Raw genomic sequence first — 20,508 nt, forward strand, 5'->3', positions numbered from 1 at the left:
AACTTTCATATTGAGCTTCAGACTTGTTTGTGGAATTAATTATAAGAAAATGTCAAATGACTGGTTCTTATATTTTAAGATTCTAGAAGCCTCTCCAGTAATAGCCATAAATATGTTGTTTTGCTCTAGTACTGATCAATACTGGTCAATAAACCATAGTTAACATGTTATTTTGGAGTTACGAAGTTGCAGAAGTAAACGTTAGAGGGCAGGCTGGATAATGAGGAGTCGTGTAAATTATAGCTAACAAATTAAAAAGATTTATGTGTCTGATCTTCCCTCACCAAAAATACCTACAAAATAAGTCGTTTCACAACTCAAACTATGTTTACCCATAGTCTCTTGCAGACTTTAATTATTCTAGTCTTTCTTTAGCTTTGGAAGGAGAGTTGGGAGACATGGATGAGGATGCCTGGGTATCTGTACAGAATTCCCTCAGCATACTTCTCTTCTACTATCACGTGAATGAAAGATATAATCTTTAATAAACAGCTTTTACACTTTGTTCGTAAAGAGTCAGGACTCACTTTTACTCATCAGGGGGATGTAAAAGTTCTGTTGACTCGAAATTCCTGCAGCAGAGAGCTGTAATCTCCCAGTTTGCTAACATATACCAGTGCTGTACCCCAAAAGATGTTTTTGGTTGTGGCAGAAAAATTTGGCAAAATGTGTGTTTTGTTGCATGTAGGTTTTTTTATAGTCTCTCCATAGACAGGCTGACTTTATATGGCTTTCTTCTAGTTGATGTTGCTTTAGTGGTGACCTGGAGCAGTGAAGGGGAGAGTGCTGCTATTGAAAATTGCATAATGAGTCTGGTGAGGGCTGGGAGAGAGCCGGAGGGCCATCAGTCCATTTCTGCATGCATTTGTGCACTCAGTAAGTGAGCAAAGTGCCGTTTAGAGTCTACTGTAAATGTATTGAGTGACTTCCTGCTGTAGGCAGGGTTTTACTGATCACTGCTGATATCCTACTGAAGCAGTGGCCGTTAACAGACTTTTGCCTTCTCTGCTATGTCCGTGCCAGACCTGTTAGAAAGCACTAGTAGAAATCTCAGTGCCAACTGTGATGGAAGTTCTTGTGTAGACAAAACTCAGGTTTTAGTAACAAGCACTGTTCAGTTATAGCTGCATCTCTGAAAGTCACAAGAAGCAACACGTCTCAGATTATCATTTACTGAGAGATGAACAGTTAGAAGCAACAGCTAGCAGTTTCCTATGAAAAATAACATGGTTCTTTCCATAATGTTCCACTTGGATTGGCAGAATAAACTGTACTTGATAGCAATAGGGTTATTGAGATACTTTTTAAGGCCCTTAAACTGAAGCTTACATTACTTGCCTTCCTTTATCCCCTTTCAGTGAAACTTGACTGTATCTTTCCATATTGGGTATAGGGACCTCTTTCTGCATGTCATTTTCAATAGGTTTTCTCTCTTCATTCCTTTTGCCTAAGCAGTGGTTTCTGTTCCCATGTCTGCCTTTTTGCTTCATTTTTTTTATGATACTTAGTGGGAATAATTCCTGGTTATATGGGTTTTGGGATTTGTACTCTAAAATAAAGAATTCCAACTTTTTTATGCTTACCCAGAACTTTCTTTAGTATTTAGTGTTTTTAATAGTATAATATTATATAAATATATAATATATAATAAAGTATTTAGTATTTTAAATATCTCAATAACCTTTTAGAAAATCAGCTACTTCACAGAAGGAAGTCTCTCTGTGTTTCTTCATAGATTTCGGTGCATCTTAAATTGGAAAAGAAAAAAAATCTCAATGGGAGCTAAAAGATTATTCCTGGTCCTGCACCACAGCTTAGAGCAGTGCCATAGTGAGAAATGTGTCCTAGCAGCTTCTTTTTTCAGTGTGATTTAGACTAGTAAGTCTGACTAAAATGTGAGTGCCATTTTCAGATATTCATAGCCACTAGAGAAGGTCTGTGATTGTTTTCCTCATAGATGCTCCTGAGAGAGGCCAGGCTGCCCTTGCATTCTTGCTGTTTTCATTCTGCACCTCTCTAGTGATTACAAACAAACCGTCTGTGTCTCATGCAGTTGCTGTTTACCAGGTATCTGGTAGAGTTGAAGAATTCAAAGTATTCAGAATGTACTGGGCAAGAAAAAGCACATTCTAAGATCTTAAGCATTCTGCAGTGATGGAGCTTTCACCCTTGTATTTGAAATACGCAAAAGGGAGGTTGGATATATCTGTAGGTAATGGATAGAACTTAAAGACACCTTAAAAATAGCATTTATACTGCTGCAACAAAGACAACTTGATTACTATTTCTGTTTCAAAGCTTCTAGTCAGTTGTAATACTGGCAAGGTCTTTGAGTAAAAGAAGGAGACTGTGGAGCTCCCAGGGGATGTATAAGGTAGCTAATACTGTTAGCACTGCGTCTGACCTGTGATGGAGGTCCATAATTGTTGACATCTGTAGCAGGGCTTGAGAATGTAATTTGATCTGATAATTTCAGGAAAGATGGAACTTAATTACACAAATACTGTGTTATTTTGTGTTGCCCTGTGCCTGTGAAAGCAAGCACAGATGAGAATTTTAAAAAGAAGTATTTCAGTTCCATAGAAACTGTTGATAAATGACATAAGGGATTTTTTACTTGCCATGGGTGACTAGACTCTCTAAGTCCTGCTGCTGTTTGATCTCTCCAGACCCTGAGGAACATTTTATCTCGGATCTTGTTTCTTCTGGGGTAGTTTAGAGAGTGATACAGTACAGTTACTAGCAGTACTTTGTGGGTTTTTGTGTTATGGTACCTGAGCAATTTTTAGTCTCTTGTTGCCACATATGAAGTCAGTAAGGAGTGTCAAGCACACTCAGCAGTCCAAGATATTTGCAAGGGACCTGAATTTGTCTTTGTGTTAAAGTTCTCTGAGTAAACTGTGTAAACAATCAGCATTACACACAATGCAAATAACATCGGGTAATTCTTCTGTCATCCCTTTCTATTTAATTTTGCCTTTGTAATGTAGACACTAACTTGCTTTCTGAGACTACCTTGAAAGACTTTAATTAACATAAATGTAATGACCTGATTGGCATTTGTAATTTTGAAACTTTCTGTTGGGAAAACAAATGCTTGTTTTCAAACTGATTTCTTGAGGTATCTTCCCTTCCGACTGTGTCAAACTTTGTCCTCAAAGCCTTTAATAGCACAGTGACTAACTTCGGCAATGATTTATGATTCTTAGAAATTCTGTAGCTCAGGTAAGCTGAAAAAATAGTACAGCTGCTGCTGTGTACTTGTTTAATTACCAGTGTTATCTAGTTTATGTTGCATGGGAGTGTCCGTTCCCAGCTTTTTGTGAACAGTAATATATTTTGAGATTGTTCAGTCAAGAAAACAGCTTGAAAGAGTAAAAAGAATAGACCCCAAACCTTCATAAAGGCACTACTTTTATATTTGTCACAGCTGAGCATAAATCTATTAATTAAGGAAACTGAAAGCAGTTTCATAGTTTTTGTGTTGTCCTAACCAAAGTTTCAGCTGCTTCTGAGAGAATATGGGAACCCTTCTTAGTAATGCTGTTTGTGTTGCACATCACAGTAAAGCTGTTTTATGTATAGCTGGGCACAAATGGTGGTGTTGTTTAGCATGTCCTACTCTTCAATGTTTTTAGTACAAAACTGCTTACTATGGAAGTTAATTAAGAACTAAATGAAGATAGCCCTTGAATTAGATTTCCTGTATGACAGCATACCTGCAAATACTTTTAGGAGATGCACAAATTTTCTAGATCAATGTGTAGACTCTCAAATACTGTTTTAACACAGTGTTGCAGCATAGAGCTTCATCTTCATACAGCTTCTGATTTTTGAACTGTTCACTTGTGTATTTACGATATTGTACACAGAAAGGGATAAGAAATACACTGTTTGAAGGTAGCCAAGCCCTCTGTTCCTTTGGTAATTAGAGAGTTGATGGCTAGTCAATTGCTTGTCAGCCATTGCTTAAGCACTTCGATAAATTACTTCTGTGGCATTAAGAAACAAGTATGTGATGTGGGTGAGGGTTGATGAAGGAAAATAGAGATTTGATTTGAGAGTAGATTTAAACAGAATTTATTTACATGTGGGAATTCATCTTTCTTTTCTTGACAGAAATAATGTGGTTTTCCATTTTACTTTGTTTGGGATCTTTTCCAATGACAATTTGCTTGTTTAAAGTCACAGATTTTAATTGTTTCGAAGCTCTGTTTATCAGCATTACAACATTTGTAACTTAACATCAAAACAACTTTTCTTCATATTTTCATCTCAGTTTATCTGCGGTGCTTTTCGATGTCTTTTCACAAAAAATAATCCTGTTTTGTTCTGTCTGCGTCTGAGTATGGCATTCCTGCAACTTAACAGTATGAGATGTTAAAAAGATGGATAATAACTGGAGGAAGAAGGTGTATCTTTTCACACACATGACATTTTTTTCGTTGTTTTTGGTGGGTTTTTTTGGGAAAAGATAATACTTAAACCCTTATTGAAAGTTCAGTTTTCATATAAGGAAAATGTTTCTTAAGTTAAATGTTTATTAAGCCTAAGTGCATTTAATTTTGTATATAGACTTACCTGTGTACAAAGTTCTGTGTCAAGTATTTCTAGTGCCTTTATGGTCCTTGTTTTTTGATTCTATGATGGTTGTTCAGCTGTCTGGAAAGAAGCTCTTTCAACTCAAGCTGTCTTTGGCTTTTCTTTTTTTTAATCATACATCATCTGGTTTGATTTTTAGTAAATGTTTGATATGTAAGTTTTCCAATAGTAGACTGATTTGGTATTTCAAGAGTCTTTGCATGAGAATCCTGTGCCAGGACTGTAGAGGGGTATGTAGAGCAGAAATCTAAATTGGAACAGAAAAAGTAAGGAATTTCTTTTTATATCCTGGCTCACTGCTGGAGCAGCTTGACTCTTTACATGAATATCTCAGTGTATTTCTAACTGAATTATTCTGTAGATGCAGTTAGATAACATACCAACTGACCTGTTTAATGTATTTGATTATGCTAGAAAAGTATAGAAAAATAAGAGAATGTTTAGGTTATCACCTGCCTATCCTCACTCTCTTTTCAGTCCCTCCAGCTTCTAACTCATAGCAATTTCACCTGGATTTAATAGGAAGGAGAGAGGGGTTTTAAAAGGTATTTTTCAAGTACAGATTGGTGTGTGGAAAATTAGCACGTGTATCAGAGGTGCATATTCATGGCCTCACTGATGACAGGGCTGCAGTTTTAGTTTCAGCTAGTTGTTCTTTTTGGCTTAATGTTAGCCGATCACTAACATTAACAGCCTGTGCTGTCTTTTACTCTGTTAGAATAGTTGTGGGGAACGGGAGGGAGAAAAGGGGGTGACTGTGAGGCACTTGAGGGTTTCATGGGAGATGGTTAGAAGAAACACTGAAGAGGTGGTGGAGTTCAACAAAGATAAGCAGATTTATAGGAAACAAGTTTAGTAGCTCAACAGTTAAAGTGCTGAAAGATTCAATGTCTTTCTGATGATGATTACTGTTAGCATGTGAGAATACATAACCTTGCCTGGTAAAGAAGGAACCAGCAATAGCTGAAACTTTTTTGTAGTTTACCTCTGGAGAGATGGAAAAATAAATTATCTATTTCCGTATTATTCTAACAAAAAGGAAGGTTAACACAAGGACATCAGTAAAAAGATGCTTGCCTGCATTATCTGAGTACGTATTTTGTATTCTTGAGATCATGAGGATCATGCAGAGTTTTTTACAGGGTTCCTACATCTTCATTTAGTAGCAAAGTATTATGCAATATGTCAAACTGTTCATTTTTCAGACATTTTCTTTCGTCACCCTCTGATGTGACTTTGCATAGTGAATTGACCCTTCTGTTTAGACCTGGGGCATTGATCATTGCTAATGACAGTATTAATTCATATTGGTTAATTTAGTTGATCTGGTACCCCCTGGTGACAGGGTTATTTTCTTGCTTCTCCTTCAGGTCTTTAGAAAACTGGTGGACTATTTTTGTGTTCACAGTTACTCTTTTGAAGTTCCCCATGGTGCTTTGCTTGCTGTTTAGATTTGGTCAGGCCAAGACTTTTGTTTTGGTGAATACTAAATAAATACATGTGTATCTGTGTGGATCACCAGGCATAAACTCTAGGTACCAAGACACCTGTGAAGTCTACCAAGGTTCATAATTGAGTCACTCTCTTTATATGCATACATAGCTTTCAGAAGATTTTTTAATTTTTTGTGCTCTCATTTATGTGGTATTTTGAGTAGTTTTTCCTCTTCTGATCATATGCTACTTATTTTGGAGCCTTTCAGTCTCTTTGTCAGTCAGAGAGCATTGCCACTTCAACTTGAGTTGCTGGAGGAATACTGCCAGGTCATGGCAGAGCTCTTCTTCTGCAGATGGAGATCATGGATTGTCTCTAAACTTCTTCTCTGAATATCTGAAGTGAAATAAAATCAGTGCTCTGAATCTGAAAGGTTTTTCTTTGTCATCAGTGTTTCTTCCGCTGGGATCTAAAAATTAAATACCTGAAAGTGAATGTTTCTCCTTCTTGAGTAGTTAGCATAACCTGACTGAAATAGCTACTGTATTGTCCGTCTTACTCTTTAGCAGGCTACAGTGTTTTAGCTCCTGCAGTGAAAAGCAGAACTAAAGAATAATTTTGACTGGTTTTATTGAGAATTAAGTAGAAAGTGAGACTGGTAAAATAACTGGTTTATTTATGATGACATTATCTGTATGAAATTGTCTATATTGTAGATCTGAAGCCAGATTGCACTTTCGTCTTTATGTAAACTGACTTGGTTGGAGTTTTTGATTAAGTCATACCAAGCTGCAAGACCAAGCAGATACATGTGCACAGCCTGCCTATCCACCTGCTTAGTAACAGAAATTGCTATCTTGAGCGTACTGGTTTATAACATCAACCTTTAACAGTTGCCAGCCATTCTGAAAACTTTTTGAAGAAGGGTAAAGATATATTTTAAAAGGCAAATTAAATAAGTTATTTCTCTTTGCTGCTTCTATATTTATATAGCATGAATGAAGTTATATTGGATATGGGTAATTTTTACTTAAAATGTAGAAATAGTATACAAAGTGCTAATCAAATGCTAAGCACGTAGCTTTTGGAAGTAGAGGAAAGAACAGGGTAGCAGTAGTGAGATGTCTACTTCATGAAAGAGGGAGACAGTAAGACTAAACTATGAGGTGTACATTATGCTTCAGTCCTACCTCAGTGCTACTATTTCAAATAATTATTCATGGGCATTTCACATTTTGCCAGGCATCACAAAGGCCTCAATCTGGAAAGCTGAAACTGTTTGCTGATGGAAAATTTTCCCTGAGCTTTAACTTGTGTTTTGAAGGTTTGGCTTTATGGGGTGTCAGTAAACAGGCATGTTCATAGTGAGTGCTGTGTTTCAGAAGCAGGTGAGCCAAGGGGTGTGCTCCAGGCAGGAACACTTCAGGGCCTCTCTCAGGTGTTCAGTGTTGCTTTAGCTGCCTGGGCAGGTGCTGTGAGGCTTTCCAGCAAACACTGCGGGATTACATGAGAACTTTCAAGTGATGTTGATGTTGCTTCCATTCTAATTAGCTGGAAGCCCTTCTGGGCAGTTCCTGATTTCATCATAATCTTACTGTTTAATTACTTTTGTAATGTTCTGCTTTTCATTAGGCACAAACAAATCTATATACTAGAAATGAATGCTGGAGTGGAGGTCTTCAGACTGTGTTTTACTCTGCAGCACTTTCATGCAGGCACATGGTAAATTAGTGCTTGCATGAAAGTGCTATCACTAATTAATATTCTTCTAAAAGTAGCATTATACTCAAGTAGACATTCTTCTGTGCTGTGAAGAGTTTGAAATATGTGAAGGTCATTGTTGTTTTTCTGTGATAGTGCTATGTTCTGTGTTGGCACTTAGATGATATAAGAAATTTTAAATTTTGTAATAGTTACAGGAACTGAACAGTAGGATCTTTTAGACAGACTGTTGGTGTTTTTTTGAGTGCTGTCTTGAGGGTGCCTAGATTAGCATCTTCATAGAAAATGCAAAACCAAGTTTTGCATTCAAAAAGTGATTAATTTTTCTGGTGTGAAGAATGTAGCTAATTTTCTCTCCAGACAAATACATATATGCTGTTCAAGCACTAAGTATATTTGAAAAATTTACCATTATGTCACTTAACAATTTAATTCAAATAATTCTTAAAAATTCAGCCCTCTGTCAGATTTTTTTTATTCAAATAAATTGTATCCATTTTGAGGGTAAAAGGTTTTAAGTGGAAAAAAAAAACGTTTTCAGAGAGCATTTTGCCATTTGTTAGCTTGACAGGATCCAAAAGTTATTAATGCTAGGGTAACCTCCTGGATATATAACAAGCTGTGGTAAAAGGCTTGTGGAATGCACATGGTTTTCACAGTAAAATTCATCTGTTTCCCCTGTGTTGAGCCAATAACTTGTGTTTGCTAAAGGGTATCTTTTAAAAATACCAGTTGCAGTACTAATAATTTTACAATCTCTAGCTAGCAGTGGGTTCTGAATAGTAAGATTAGAATTTCTTTTGTCTGTAATGCATTTGATTCAGTGACTAAACCCTGCCAGACACAGTGCAGGGATGAACATATTTAGCTTTCTCATCAGTCTTCTAAACTGTGAACTTATATTATTTATTATCCACATTTTAACTGTATTTAAATGTTACTTTTGCTACTTGGCAAGAACAACTTGCTGACCAGTTCTGTATTTTCTATATTAATATCAACATTTTTTCTCCCTCATAGAAGATGAACACAATGTTATGATGCAACATGTACACAATAAAAATTTCTGTCTTCTACCCTTGACTCTTTAGTCATAGTTTTCGTAGTGTGCTTTTGCTTTTCTTTCTGTTATTGCAGTCTTTGGCTTCTGGTTAGAAGTTTTGCTTTTTCTCTGTTCTTTGTAAATTGATGTTTTTCCTCAAAATTATTTTTCTGAAGTTTGGAGAGGGGTGTGTTTTTCTTACTATTTTAAAATGGGACTTCTTTTAATTGTTATGGTTTTTATATCATTACCCAAATGTTTCTCATACAGTTGTCAACTATCACTTTAATCCAAAAGTATGAATTCTTTCTCTTAGTGAATTACTCAGAATTGGTTTCAAATAGGCTTTTCTTAGAAAGCTAATATGCATAAATATTAGTAGTCTTCATTTGCATAGATATGTTTATGCTGTTTATTTCATTAATGGCAATTATTAACATAGCTGGAATTTAAGGGACCACTAGTTTTAAATTCTGTTATCCACTCCTGGCAGATGAACAATTCCTGTGATCAGTTTTGTATAAAAATGATCAGATTCCATATGACACTCAAGTACAATTCTGTTATTTTTAAGCTGGAAAAAAAATAAACCATTTTTAGAAGTTCCAGAGGTATTTTAATGCTGATGGCCCAAGACTTGCAGCATACATAATGCTGTTGTTACAGTGCAACTTTGTGTCCCCAAATTTTTAGCACTTTATAAATTGTTGTGTAAAGAACTTGTCATCCCTGTGGTAATTGTCATTCTTCAGTGGACAACAACTACTTGCATCATCTTCTGCTCTGTTAGACCACTGAGCTGTAAAGGACTAAGAAAGTACAATTGTCACTGTCTCCAAAACAAACTACTGCTATTCTCCACATTTTGCTCTTTCAACCATTTGATAGTAAAGATATCTTTTTAACATTTTTGTCATACTTTTAATACTAGATTATGTGAATTGATACATTGTTTTCATGACCCGGTATTTGTCCTCAAGAACTCAGATATTCTTACTGACAAGTTGAAAACTGACAAGTGGACAAACCATTTGTCTACCCATGAACTTCCTTTTTATTAGTAGTATAAAATTAATCTTACTATAATTTGACTGTGTTTTTGGAGATGCTGCTTTTTCTCTTGGGATGAAAAGTAAACAAACTAGTCTGGTCTTATTTCAAGGAGTCAATAATGCTTCATGAAATGCTTCTGCTGCATATCCTATTTAGTGATTTGGGAGTTGAGGAGGGTGAACTTGAAGAACTTGGCCACCTTTTTTCTGATAGTGGTGCAGTACGGCCATTTAGATGTTTTTCTTAGTCTGTTTTGCAGATTTTTCCTGTAAAGTTCATGGAAGATGTACTGTAAGTGTGACCCTTGTTGTCTTTCTGTGTCCAGTTATCTTCTACTATCTGTATGACAATCACAAGGAGCTGGTTTATTAACCTTTATGCAAGACTTAGGAAGAACAGATTCTCAGGAAGGTTCTTTTACTGTGAGAGATAAAAGTCTTCTAAGAGTGGATTTCTTCCTTCCCCTTCAGCCAAGTGGATCTAATCTTGCTTGCTTACTGGACTGACTATATGGCCATGCCACATTTCTGGAGTAGATGTTTTGCTGGGTTTGGGAAGAGTTTGTGGAATTGATCTCATGTTGTAGTCTGAAGGTGATGCAGTAGGCTCCTCATGGGAAATACTGAATTATATTGGTTGCTTTTTGATAATCTGTTTCAATGAGCATTTTTCAGTGTCTGAAGCTACTTCTCTGCAGAGCTAAAGCTATATATTAGTGAATGGAAATTCACAGGGAAAATGTTAATTACAGTTAATGCTGTGGTATTTACATGATTGCAGTTACCTGTCTAGGTAGTCTTAGTGGAAAATACAACAGTGGCAAAAATTTAGTAAGCCAGTGTAAATGAACTTTGTGTCAGTGCTGCATGTTCTTGATTAGAGAGATGGCTGCCGCAGCTGCAATACGTGTTTTTTGTCTTACTGTGATGTTGAATAAAACACTCAGTGCTTGCAAAACATTTAGCAGATAAACCTTATTTTTAAGATAAATGGGGTGTGGTATTTTTTCTTTTTTTTCCTTTTTAATTTTAATACAGTTAATGAACATGCTGATATGTAAGATTAACCATGTTACATATAGTTTGTTCTTCCTTTCTAGATTTCTGTCTTAATTTGTACTGTTTGTTTATCTTTTATTTTTAACAATTCAGAAACTCAGCTGGAGTGAATACTAAAAATAGTAATGTATGTAGCAAGGCTCTTCCTTTTCCTGGGAAACTGCGTGATTCCCTTGCAAAATCAGAAAACTACATCTGTTTGAAACACTGCAATTGGCAGATGGTGTGGGGGGAGGGAAGAAGAGAGGAAGGATTTGGTGGAATGTAGTCCTAATAAAAAAAGTCACACGATATCAAAGAGGAGCTGACTGATGTCTTTTAACTGTTTGGTTCAGTTGTAAGATAAAATCTTAAAAAAGTAATTTTTAATAAAAGTTAAAGTAATTGTTTTGAAACTTTTAACACATTACTTCTTTTTAAGCTGGAAACTGTCTGACAGCAGCAGTATTTATTAAATTGATGGTTATTTAGAAAATGAGATCTCTGGAAATACCATTTTTATTTTTTTATGGATTGTTTTTCAATTATATGATGTTTGAAAGGAGGTGAGAAGACATTAAAAGAAGTTTTCTGTTACATTTCTTAGGTTTTCAGTACTTATTCAAATGAAGACTATGATAGACGTAATGAAGAAGTTGACCCTGTGGCAGCTTCAGCTGAGTATGAACTTGAGAAAAGGGTGGAAAAAATGGAAGTGTTTCCTGTGGAAATTGAAAAAGGTACAAATGAAATGATGAACATTTTGCAAGAGATACTGTGGGAACAAAAGATAAAACCATACGTGTGTATTCCCTGAATTTAGGTCTTGAATGTTTGAATGTGTTTAGGGTTAGATTTGTGGCTAATTCTGGTGAATATAGTGAGTGTCAACTGGATAGGCCTCTACTAAGTGCAGATTGTCGTACTGAATTGAAGTTAGGAAGGCTATAGGGCAAAAAGGCTTTAAGTAGTATCTACATATAAAATATGTTCTATTCTTTTCTCTTTTATAAGTGAATTTATATTATCTTTTGTGCGGAAGGACTTGGAATGCTTTGAAACAGCTCAGTATTGCTAATTGTTACGTCATATGTCATGCAGCTAATGTTAGATCTTTGAATCCCTTAGGTGACAGGGGTCTGGGCATCAGTATCATTGGAATGGGAGTTGGTGCTGATCAGGGACTGGAAAAACTAGGTATTTTTGTAAAAACAATAACAGATGGCGGAGCTGCTCAGAGGGATGGACGGTGAGTTTTCCGTTGAATCACTTATGCTTTTTACAAATTCTGAACTGAGCCCAGTTGCTTTCATTAGATATGGTGAATATTGTGAATAAAAGTACAAAAGCTGAATGCAGCTGAGTGAATATTACATTCCTTTATGTTAAATATAAAAAAATGAGTTATTTATTATAGGGCATTTTTGCTAAATAACTGTAGATCTGCGTACAGCACATATGAGAAATGTTCCAAATGAGCCCATGTGTAGTGTAGAAATACCACAAAATCGTGTTGACTCAGCAGAACACCAATCACTATGTAAATAGTATAAAAAATATCAAGTCAAATGCTGTGTAAATTTTGAATGGTGATTTGCATAGTAACAGAGGATGAAGAGACTATTTTTAAGCAATGCATTTCAATGGATTCAGAATTTGTCATTGTAAATACTAGTGAGTTTTAAGTTGTATTTGTCATGTCGAAAATGTTTCAAGCCAAAATACTATTGTTTTACTGGTAGCTAAGCATTTACTTATTTTGCAGAATTCAAGTAAATGATCAGATTGTTGAGGTTGATGGCATAAGTCTAGTGGGAGTTACTCAGTTCTTTGCAGCCACTGTACTAAAGAACACCAAAGGCACAGTGAGGTATGTATGTTTCCTTTGACATAATTTTCTTTTTGTCATTTTTCATTCATGGAGGCTACAAAACCATAGTATGAAAATTTTACAAAAATGTTGTGCAAGGCAACAGTGTAGCAAACTCATTTCTTAAGAATATGTTAAGATTTTCTGCTGCAAGATAATTTGATAATTTGTTTTTTTTCCTGTAGGTTTTTGATTGGGAGAGAGAAGCCAGGGGCTGAGAGTGAAGTAGCTCGTCTCATTAGTGAGACCTTAGAGCAAGAGAGATGTCTGTATGAGCAGCACTATGTTCATGATGATACAGAGCAGGTAAAACATGGTTCATGCTCTGCTAGGGAATGGGATAAATGGGTGGGTTTAATCAAAATGAAACAAAAAAAGTATAACACAGGCAACTTGTTAAAAACAGGAAAATAAGCACTTCATACACTACTGTTATCAAGGCACATGATTATGGCTTTATCACTAATCCATAATTGACTTTTAACTGTCAGTGCTGTGACAGTTTTGTGCATGTCTTTCTTAGCTCTCTTTTGTGGAACTTTGATGAAGGTATTTGCAAGTTATCTTTATCCTAGGTATAAGAAATTAAAAAGGAACAGTAACTAGTCAAGAAAAGTTTTGCAGCTAGTTGGATTCCTTGATTGTGTGCTTTGATTATTACTACTACCATAATGCAAAAGTGTGTGTGTGTGTGTGTGTGTGTGTGTTACAGACAGAATGTCATGATTTTCTCAATTTTCCAGGATGATGATTATGATGATGAAGAGGAGGATACCTATGAGTCACATTTACATGGAAAATCTGTAGAAGTTTTTGATCTTCCTGAAAATGAAGATATTGGTTTACTACTGGATATGGATTCAGCACAGTCTCTTCTTAAATTTAAAGAGGTGTTGTAGCAGTTTCTTAAATATTCTTTGTGATGCACTGGGGAACATCTGAACCTTGTAGGATTTGGAGATAATCTCTTTCATGTTCCCTCTCACAGCTTTGGGTTTGTTTTTTCCCAGCATCACTAGAAAATATCTCTGGTGAATGTCCATCGAAATTTAGGTCTTCTGTAATTTTTTATATCCAGTTTCCCTGTGTATATTTACATTAAACAATCTTTTGATTTAAATTAAATTTCAAAAGCCCTTTGAAAGAGAAGGTAGAACCCAGTCCCAACTCTTTCCTTGTTATATTTGGGCATTGCATTAGATAGGTAGGATGCTTCTCTTAGTTCTCCTGTGGCCTATTGGCCTTTGCATGTGTTTGCTGCCCAGTAAAATGGCTTTAGCTGGAAGAGGGCATGGGGGGTGTGGAAATATGCCTGTTTTGAATGGTCTCAAGTGTTGTTGTGAGATGTTTTTCAGGAAGACAAGAAATACATACCTAATTTCTTGGTTTAGCCCCAGTAGTCTTCTGAGAAATCTGTGTACATAAAAACACTTGATTCTGTAGATAGGCATATTTTTGGCTTGGAGTGTATATTTTATGGTGTGTTTTTTTGGAAGGAATGGATTTGTAAACCCAATAGGGCATTCCAGGCTCTGAATCACAACTTAACATAATTGGAAATAGTACAGTTCTCTTTTCCCAGGGTTTTTATAAAGGAGCATATTTACTTTATTCAGGGCTGTGAGATTTAGTCAGGGACTTAAATGGTACAGCCTTTGGCATTTAGGAGTCCAGGCTTCTCTGGTGGATTTAAGCACTTGGCATTTTCACTCCAGGAGGAGAAAAATATACTGTAAAGAACCTGTTTTGTCAGATGCTATTTGCTGTTACATCAGCTTATTTTTGTGAAGGATTGGTCTTTTGCAGATCTCCTAAATTTGTTCTCTTGATAATGTTGCTGATGTCATTGAGGAAGTAGAAAATGCAGGCTGCTGATCTCTAGAGAACATTTACAATTTTTCTAGGTTTGGAAGCGTAGCAGCAAGCTGAAGCTTCTTAAGTGCTGTATTTACTTGGGATGCAATTATAATCTCATGTAGAATCATTACTGTGCTGTTACTAACATAATCTAAATGAAGAATAGTCATGGATTCACCAGTTTTAATTTGGGTTTGGTGCAATGTGCCTTTACAAGAAAGAAAATCTCCATAGGGTTACAGATGGAAAGCAAGATACAAGGAACAATTAATACTTGTTAAAAAAAATCTTTATATTCGGCTTAAATGTAGTCTTTTAGTTTCCTAATAATCCTATTAAGATTTGTATTGTGTAAATACATGGCTTAATTTTAAATAAAATCCAGCACATTTATTCTTAAGTGCTGGTTGTAAAAATAGCTAGTACTACTAAGTTTTTCCTTTGTTCCTTTATTTGCCTTTATTACTTTACCGGTTTTCATCATAAGTGCATTGCTGCCTTTTCATTACCCTGGCACATTGAAACATTACTGTAGTCTTTTCAGCTTTCCTAATGTATAGACAACAGTTGGAGATTTTTAGGGTGGTTATGTACTGTGGAACTTATTTGAGGTTTCAGTAATTTTAATTTTTTTTTTTAAATAAAAGCTCATGATTACTTCTCCTGTAATTGACAAATAATTAATAATAATTGACTTTATGCCACTCTAGCAATAGTTTTGGAAAAAAGGGAATTATGGAGAAACACTTAAAACTAGCATTTTCAAATGTAATTTTGTGTGTGCTCATACAATTTTTTTTCATCTGTTCCAGCTACAATTAAAACACGCAGTAACAATAGCTGAGGTGAATCAACTGAAGGAGAAGGTAAGCTATCAAAGAATATTATTATTAGTAGGGTTTTTTGTTGGGTGGTTTGTTTTGAGGGTTTTTTTGTTTTGTTTTTATGGCTATTGATTTTACTGGGAATAGGCTGAACGCAAAAAGCAGCAATCTATTTACGCCTCAGGTGCTCTCTACAATATGTTATGCTAGACATAGACATTTCTAAGCTGAAAAGCTATGCTCAAATTAAAAATAATAAATCAGTCAAACAAATAAAGCCCCAAAAGTCACATAAACCAACTAAAAAAACCCATTCCCCAAGTCCCCACTTTAAAATGAATGCTTTAGTATTACTGCTTAGAGTAGCTTATAGTGGAGAGCTGTATGAAAGAGCTCATAATCATAAATGAGAACATTATCACTGGATAGAACTTGTCATATTTGAGAATAGACAATGGTTTGTGGCTGTCTTTCTGTTACCAGAAAGTTATTTCTGCTATCTTCTTTCCTCAAATTTCTGACCTGGTCTGGGCAGAGAGTTTTTTCCAGTAGGTTTTTTGCTGAAGATTGGTTCAATGCCTCTGCTTATTATGAGAAAGGATTTCTTGTTCTTTTTTGCTGATTTTTCCACTGATGCAGATTTATATGTGGCCCTTTTCTGAAAATTTTGTGTATTAGTGAGCAGCTTCTTTTATTCCATTGCCTTTCAGTTTTGCCTTGGCTCAGAGATGATCCTAGGACAAGTTGTAGCACATTGCTGGAAACAGGTAGCAAGTGAAGAGGGCATAGTGCTTGAGTTTGCAGAATTTTTCAGTAGCAGTGTCTATTGGGGTATTTCATACGCTCAGCAATTGTTGAGGCAAGACAGACAAAGCTACTTATGATAGTTCCCTTTATGATTTCTGACAGTGCTCCTCCTCTTTCTAGTATTCTTGGTATGTGGCCCAACTGGATTGCAGAAAAACTGTTTAAAATGTTGGTATTAGTAGAATTTACAACCCAGTTTTTAGATTCAAAAAATTCTTGGTCCTTTCAACCTCCTTGTTCCACTGGCAGGTGATCTTAACTGGCTTCAAAAGCAGGGATTTATTTCCTCAGTGTAAGCGGTGTCCCCAAAGAAGGAGGCATGGATAAACTAAGCTGTATCTTGCCTTTTCACTCCTCTAAGGCCTGGAGAGCTTCACATGTTAACATTCCCATGTGTAATGTGGCTGCTGTCAAGCTGAAGGGGTGGCATCCCTTTCCTCTACTGAGGAAATATTTGGTGGTTTTGTACATTAGCTCAAGAAAAGGAAACCCTGTGCATGCCATCATTGATTAGGAAGACCAATGTCATATAAAGTTACCAGGGAAGATCAACTGGTCATGTTTATTCAAAAAGCTGTCGGTAACAAAGTAGTAGGGAGCTTGTCTTATACAGGTTAAGATTCTTTATCTGCAGTGGCCTTTGAAAGTATTCAAAATGGGCATCTCCAGAGATATTAAGATCTGGTGAGATCTTGAACAATATAAGCTAATAATAGGGGTCTTGGTCATTTAATCTGTCGAGAAAGATGCAATACCAATAGGGAACAAGTAAAAGACTCTTGGGTTTCAGTTCAAAACTTGCTTAGATTAGCAAGGTTTGGGAAGAGTTTATGTGATTACTTTAAAAGTTGTGTCCTGTTTTAATATTACAGATAAGTATATAATTACTATTAGCTTAACTAATGTAATTAATTAATTAATATGATTACTATTAGCTTTATTACTTAAACATGTATCAACAACTGTTTTATTTCCTCTTTTAGTTTAGATTAATTCATTAAGTATTAATCTTTTCAGTTAAAAGTTGTTGAAGCAGAAAAAAATGAATGGAAATTTAATCGAGCCCAACTACAGCAAAACTTGGATGAAAGCAAAGAGAAAATAAAAAAGTTAGAGACCTACTGGTTAGAAGCACAAAATTTATGCAAAACAGTAAATGAGCGTCTTAAAGAGACTCAAGAACAGTGTGATGCGCTTGAAAAGAAATACAGCAAGGCCAAGAAATTGCTTAAAGACTACCAACAAAAGTAAGTACCCCAAAATACCAGGTCTCTATTTATTGCTTGTATGTTTTGTACAACTTGGGGAAAGTTGTCAGCAATACCTAGGGGAATAGGATTGGCTTAACATACTTTCTTTTCATTTATTAGAGTGCAGGGAAGCAGTGGGCTATAAATTCCGAATTCTTCCATACCTTAAATCACCAACTTCCTGAAAGGTTCTCTGAAAATCTTGCTGCTGCTTTTGGTTCATAGCTAAGGAAAAAAATTTAATATTTCAATGACAACTTTTTAAAAACAAGTTAGTTAAAAAGCTGTAGTGCATTTATAATTTTTGGAAGGACTACTTGAAATTTGATATGAGGTGTTTGGCAATACCTTTTGCTCCCTGTGAAAAACTCTCTGCTTTGACTGACTTCAATGTTGCAGATAGACTGGGCATCAAAGGATATTTAATAATAGCCAGATACATATGATTTAGTCTGAGTTAGGATTTATATCTTGTAGGAGGAATAAGAAGAATTTTGAGAAAAATTTAAAGTTTGGGGATATGTATCTAGCCCACTAAAATGGCAGCATGAAAACAGTATCTTCAATCTGTTAAAGGGTGTGGGTTTTTTAGTAGAAGTAATATTGTTTATTAGATACACTTGTGGGAGACTCCAGCCCTGTTGTTATACAATGTCTAACTGTTCTATGATCTTCCGTCTTAGCTAAACAAGAGATAATTATAAAATACTTGTAGATGTGTACAGATAGTACAGAACACAACTGTTGCTTTTGATAGTTGCTGTAAGCGTATAATATTCTTGTTCCAAATTTCTCCACTTGTTACTTACTTTTAAAAGCAATTTATTATGATCTTTTGCTTTGTAGTCCACATCCAGAAATGTAACTTTTCACAGTACGTTTTTGTGCTGTTTGGTGAGCTTTTTAAAGGTTTCCTTTCCCCTCTCCTCCCAAGCTTATCCGTATGGAAGTTCAAAAGTACGTGAAGATGACTGCTAACATGCTACTTTCCATTCCCTCACTGTTTAGCAAATTCCCATTATTCATTTGATTGTCCCTGAAGCTTTTGCATCTGTTGTAGCTGTTTTATGCTTATTTTCTGGTTTTGTATGTCATTCCATATGGCGCAGGCAAAAGCAGCTTTTATTTTTGTTTCCTTCTTGTAGTCATTGTTTCTTTTGGTAAAACCCAACCATTGCAATTGCTGTAGGATGAACCAAGCAGAAACTTGAAATGCAATTCATTTTCCTACAAAGAATTTTCCCATAGCTTTTGGAAGGAAAATATAATGTGTGTGCATGTATTTTCGTGGAAGAGAGTAAGGTGTAATGATTGGAGTCGTGCATGTATTTCGGGCTTAAATGCATATGCAACTTGACACCTTTAAAATGAGAGATGGTTGGTTGTAACTTTGCAGAAAAAGTGTTGCCACAAATCCTTTTTCTGCCCAGAGTAAATTACAGTCATCTGTATTTTCTTTTGAAGACAGTAGAAGCATACAAATAAATATGTCATTTTATGACATCATAAGATTAATGAATCAGTTATACCTTACAGATGGATTTTTGTCACCATTCACTAATGGTATGTTTTTTCATAAATGCAGTTGTGCATATTTCTATTTAACATATTTCCTACATTTCTGTATATTACTGTTTCATAGAAATGTATGTTTCTTTCACCAGAGAAATAGAATTTATGAAGAAAGAAGAAGATCATTCAAAGCTACTTGAAGAGAGAGACCAGAAATATGCAGAACAACTGAAAATATATCAGGAAAAAGTAAAGCAGTATTATATTTTGAAATAAATTTCTGCATTCTTGGAGACTTGTATCTGACTTCTAAATTTTAATTCCTGCAGATTTCAGAGCTTGAAAATAAATTAAAAGCATATGAGAAAATGCCTTATATGTTTGAAGGTGGCAGTTTATTGGAAGATGGCTGTCAAAGTCCAGGCCAGTCTAACGAACAGTCAAAGACAAAAGACAGTGAAAAAGAAAACAATTCAATAGAAGAAAGAATAAATTCTTTAGATATGCTGTTTTCTGGTAAGTAGATTGTAGTATTTTTTATTTGCACTTAAGGAAAATTAGGAGGAGTTATATGTCTAGTGTTTTTTTTGTTGTTAAGAGAACTGAAGTGTTTGCTGTTTCATACCGACTGAGTCAGTGTGGTTACTTGAGTTTAGATTACCCCAACATTTTCCATGTGGCTGCAATGTATTTCTTAAACATTGTGGGAAAGAGGAGATGGATAGAGAGACAACTATTTGAGTTGTTAGTGAAACTAAGTGGGAAAAAACACTGAGATATGTCAGTTAAAATCCCATTGAGTTGAAGCTATAATTTACAGTAAACTTGCTATGTCTTGTAATTTTATGTACAGAATGTTATGAAACAGCAGTTCAAATGAGAATTAAATTTTTGAAATATTTGTTAAATTTGTTAAATTTATTAAGAGTTTCTATCCTAAGGAATGGAGCTAGGAAAGCACAAATTTTCATCTGTTTGAGAACATAACATTTTCAATCCATAAGACAATTATATTCTGTTGGATTTTATTATTTATTGATTGAAAAAGTTGGGTAAAAGTATATTTCAAGTTAAACAGAAATTGCAGTTGCAATGTATAAAATAGTGGAGTATAATATAAAAAGTATTTTCATACAGTAATGGTTAACATGTAGAATAATTCTCACCTAAATTCTGAATATTTTTCTGGACAGTGGGTTGATGAACTTGCCTACCAGTTTTTGTTGGGTTTTTTGTTTACTTTTTTAAAAAGTATGTATTTGTTGCAGATTTTGATGCTTTTGTTGGAGATACTCCCAGATTAGACACCAGTGCCCACAAAGCAAAAGCTCAGCTTGCTTTGAAAGTGAAACGCCAGCCACCTTCTCGATCAAAGCTGAAAGAATCTCTTGGGGGTGGACAACAGACTGCAAATCTACAGGTACTGACTCTGGTACTGACACTGGTAATCATGCACTCTGGATACTGAACATGTGTTGAATTTTATCTGTGTTTGGAT

The 20,508-nt window shown here is 35.3% G+C and overlaps 1 protein-coding gene across 3 annotated transcripts in view; it reads left to right on the plus strand.

Moving 5' to 3' along the window:
• Positions 1-20,508, plus strand: part of LOC107207400 (neurabin-1-like) — a 40,696-nt gene that overhangs the window by 2,904 nt on the left and 17,284 nt on the right. For all 3 annotated transcript variants that reach the window (XM_015634387.3, XM_015634388.2, XM_015634389.2), the window contains exons 3-12: positions 11,498-11,630; positions 12,019-12,139; positions 12,656-12,760; positions 12,946-13,066; positions 13,504-13,650; positions 15,430-15,483; positions 17,266-17,495; positions 19,163-19,259; positions 19,340-19,526; positions 20,279-20,430. In XM_015634387.3, the coding sequence (XP_015489873.1) occupies positions 11,498-11,630; positions 12,019-12,139; positions 12,656-12,760; positions 12,946-13,066; positions 13,504-13,650; positions 15,430-15,483; positions 17,266-17,495; positions 19,163-19,259; positions 19,340-19,526; positions 20,279-20,430 (1,347 nt within the window). The remainder of the gene's footprint in view (positions 1-11,497; positions 11,631-12,018; positions 12,140-12,655; positions 12,761-12,945; positions 13,067-13,503; positions 13,651-15,429; positions 15,484-17,265; positions 17,496-19,162; positions 19,260-19,339; positions 19,527-20,278; positions 20,431-20,508) is intronic.

This window comes from Parus major, chromosome 7 (assembly GCF_001522545.3).
Source record: "Parus major isolate Abel chromosome 7, Parus_major1.1, whole genome shotgun sequence".
Lineage (NCBI taxonomy): Eukaryota > Metazoa > Chordata > Aves > Passeriformes > Paridae > Parus > Parus major.